Raw genomic sequence first — 3,535 nt, 5'->3', positions numbered from 1 at the left:
GAAGATGTCATAGTTTGTCATTCACCCTTTTTATGGACATTTGGGCTGTTTCCAATTAGGCTATCATGAGGAAAGCTTCTATGAGCATTCTTGGCAAGTCTATTTTTTTTCATTGCTCTTACATAAATACCTATGGGTGGACCTAGGGGTAGACATATGCTCATCTTTCTCAGAAACTGCCAAATTGTTTTCCAAAGCAGTTGTACCATTTACATCCCCTCATCAACGTATAGGAGTTACGGCCACTCTACACATTAACCAATACCCGGTACTGTGATTCTTTTTAATTTTAGCCATTCTGGTAGATATGTGTGTTTTGGAAGGATTGTATATTCTTCAGATACTGGGTGCAATGTTCTATATGTAACCATTAAATAAATTTTTTAAAAAAATTTTTTAATGTTTACTTATTTCTGAGAGAGAGAGATTGAGAGGGAGAGAGACATAGAGAGAGAGAGAGAGATAGCATGAGCAGGGGAGGGTCAGAGAGAGAGGGAGACACAGAATCTGAAACAGGCTGCAGGCTCTGAGCTAGCTGTCAGCACAGAGCCTGACGCGGGGCTTGAACTCATGAACCGTGTGATCATGACTTGAGCTTAAGTCCGAAGCTTAAATGACTGAGCCATCCAGCACCCCTAAATAAGGTTTGTTAATCCTATTGTTCAGATCATCTATGTCCTTATTCACTTTTATCTTCTTTGTTCTATTTCCTTCCTTCCTTCCTTCCTTCTTTCCTTCCTCTCCTTCTCTCTCTCTCTCCTTATTTCTTAGGTTCCATGTCCAACGTGGGGCCTGAACTCATAACACCGAGATCAAGAGTCTCATGCTCTACTGACTGAGTCAGTCAGGTACCTCCATTCTATTATTTTCTAAGAGCCATCTTTATTTTTTTATTTTTATTTTTTTAGAGAGAGAGAGCATGTGAGCAGGGGAGAGGGGCAGGGGGAGGGAAAAGAGAGAGAGGGAGAAAGAGAGAAAGAGAGAGAGAGAGAGAGAGATTCTTAAGCAGGCTGCATGCTCAATGCAGAGCCCAACATGGGGCTTGCTGCAAGCCTTGGGATCCTGACCCAAGCCGAAACCAAGAGTTGGATGCTCAACTGACTGAGTCACCCAAGTGCCCCCAAGAGGCATCTTTAAATCCTTTTCAATGAGTAAGGATGGGTTTTTTTTTTTCACTTTTAGTTATTTCACTCCTTACTCTATATATTTTGAGGAATATCTCCAGATGAATAGATTCCCAAACAATATATCTATGAATATATTCTTGAATAGAAATTCTTAGTAGTATATTCTTATTAATATAATTTTTCAGTAAAGAATATGATAACAATTCCTTATATCCATGGGCCCTCAGTCTTCTCCCCCATCTCTTTCCCCGCTCTCCCTATCTTTCCATGATTCTTCCTACCATCCCCTACTTAACAGCAGCAGGGTCCTGAGGCAGATACAAATGAAAACTTCTTAAAACGCACTTAGGAAGATGAAACCAAAACAAGTCAACCAAACCTAAATAAACTAAGCAAGAAAAAAACCTCATTAATTTGCCATTTTCTGGCTTGACTTTTCTGAAGTTGGATAACATTCACAGAACCTGTTTCTCTTAACCTCTCACGTGTATCTCCTTCTTTGGGAATCCGGTGGCCCTCCTGGGGGAAACTGAGGCCAAAGGAGGAAAAGCTATTTGCTAGAATCCTTTGAATGGGAATGGAAACGAGGAGGGCAGTCCAAACAGAGCCTGTGTTTCTCTTAGACTTTATTTTTGGGCTTAAGAGAAGGGGACAAAAGTGAAAAACCAACTTTCTCTGCCGGTGGTAAGGCTGAGTCAACATTGTGCCACTAGGAGGCACTGGGTAGAGAAAAAGATTCTTGGTGGGACTGGGTTCCTGGGGCTAAGGGAGGAGGGGGCTGGGAGTCTAGACTGCTGGGTCTGAGGGAGGAAGGCACTGGGGTGGCCCCAGATTCTGGAATCCTTCTGCAGCATATATTTGGAGGTTGAGTTCCTTGGGTCCAAGTCCCAGAAGTTAACTGTGCTGAATGGTTTTCTGTATCCAGTCAGTGAACTTGCAGAGGTTGGTGTAGACGCCTGGCACGTGGGGTTGGCCACACTGGACTTGTCCAAAAGACACGAGGCCCTGAAGGGACCCGTTGCAGACCAGGGGGCCCCCAGAGTCACCCTGTTGTTGGGGAGAGAGGGAGAATCCAACATGGAGAGGTGGAGACAGATTGAGGTCAGAAAGGAACCAAATGATACCAAAGGACTAAGATAGGAAAATCAAAGATAGCAACACACACCTCAGAGGTCCCTGCCAGAGCCCTGACCGTCCGGAATTCTGCTCCCCTAGGTCCCAACAGCTGCTTGATTCTCCTAGGTTTGTTGTTCTGTTGTTTTAATCTCCCCCATGGCTGTTGCTCTGCCTCTGCCTCCCAGAGTCTCCACGCATCTCTGCATCTCTTTGCATATTCCGTGTTTTTTTTTAATCTCCTATTTCTCTTTGCATTTCATTTCTAGGAGTCTATGTCTCTGTTTCTCTCAGAAGTATTTCTCTCTCTCTCTCTCTCTCTCTCTGTGCCTTTGCTATCTCTGCCTCTATTTCTATTCTCTCTTTCTTTGTTTCTCTTTACTCTCAGGTCGATATCCCTCTGTTTCTCCGTCCGTCTCCGCGTGTCTGTNCCTGCTTCCCCTCTCCCCTCCCCTGCTTCCTCTCTCCCCCCTCCCCTCCCCTGCTTCCCCTCTCCCCCCCTCTCCCCCAGCTCTCACGCGGCAGGAGTCCTTCCGGTCCGGTCCTCCGCCGGCACAGAACATGCTGGGGTGGAACACCTGGGCGTAGACCTCCCTGCAGACGTCCTCGGGCGCCACCGAGATATTCACGCACTGGAGCACTTGGGGCTGCCTGCCTGCGACGCAGAGCCCCGGGTCAGCCCCTCCGGCCCGGGGGAGAACCCTTCAGAGAGCGCGGCGACACACTCACACTCACGAGCTCACCACTCGCCATCTGGCCCCAGCCAGAAACGAGGCAAGACTCCCCAGCGGTCGGGCACCGGGAGGCGACGCTGATGTTCCGGATGGCGTCCGACACGAACACCGACTCTTTCAGCTTGATGAGCATGAGGTCGTTGGCGATAAAGGGTTTGTTGTAGTCTGGGTGCTGTACGGAGAAGCTGGCCTCCGCCATCAGGCTGCCTGGCTCCTGGCTGGCCTCCAGGCTGTGCAGTCCCAGCCCGATGGTGTAGGACCTGAGGGCCGTAGGGACAGAGGAGTTTTGTGGCAACTACGCCGTTATCTCCACCTTCGCCCTCAACCACAACCCGCGCCCGGAGCTACCCATCTGTGAGCTCAAATCCTCACCCACGCAACCAACTTATCCCGCGACAAGGGTTTGTCTTAATTCACTAGTGACTCAGCAGCTGAGCGGGGACTTCGCTCCTGGACTGCCTGAGTCTTTCACAGGCACCGGCCTCCGCTTCCCTTGCAGAGTCTCGCTTTACCGAGGTTTCCGCTCGTAGCACCGAGGCTGAGCTGAAGTTACATCCAGGC

General features: G+C 48.6%; 1 protein-coding gene across 1 annotated transcript; it reads right to left on the bottom strand.

Annotated features, from left to right (window-relative positions):
- Positions 1-1,744: 1,744 nt before the first annotated feature.
- Positions 1,745-3,476, bottom strand: KLK4 (kallikrein related peptidase 4). Its single transcript, XM_077747311.1, has 4 exons — positions 3,347-3,476; positions 2,984-3,234; positions 2,759-2,895; positions 1,745-2,174 (listed from the first exon to the last, which is right to left on the bottom strand). The coding sequence occupies exons 2-4, from the start codon at positions 3,171-3,173 to the stop codon at positions 2,022-2,024; spliced, it is 480 nt and encodes a 159-aa protein (XP_077603437.1). The 5' UTR covers positions 3,174-3,234; positions 3,347-3,476; the 3' UTR covers positions 1,745-2,021.
- Between the last annotated feature and the right edge of the window lie 59 nt (positions 3,477-3,535).

This window comes from Crocuta crocuta, unplaced genomic scaffold, assembly GCF_008692635.1.
Source record: "Crocuta crocuta isolate KB4526 unplaced genomic scaffold, BGI_CrCroc_1.0 scaffold334, whole genome shotgun sequence".
In the NCBI taxonomy this organism is placed as follows: Eukaryota; Metazoa; Chordata; class Mammalia; order Carnivora; family Hyaenidae; genus Crocuta; species Crocuta crocuta.
The sequence above is the reverse complement of the archived record's forward strand: the minus strand, read 5'-3'. Positions and strand labels throughout refer to the sequence as shown.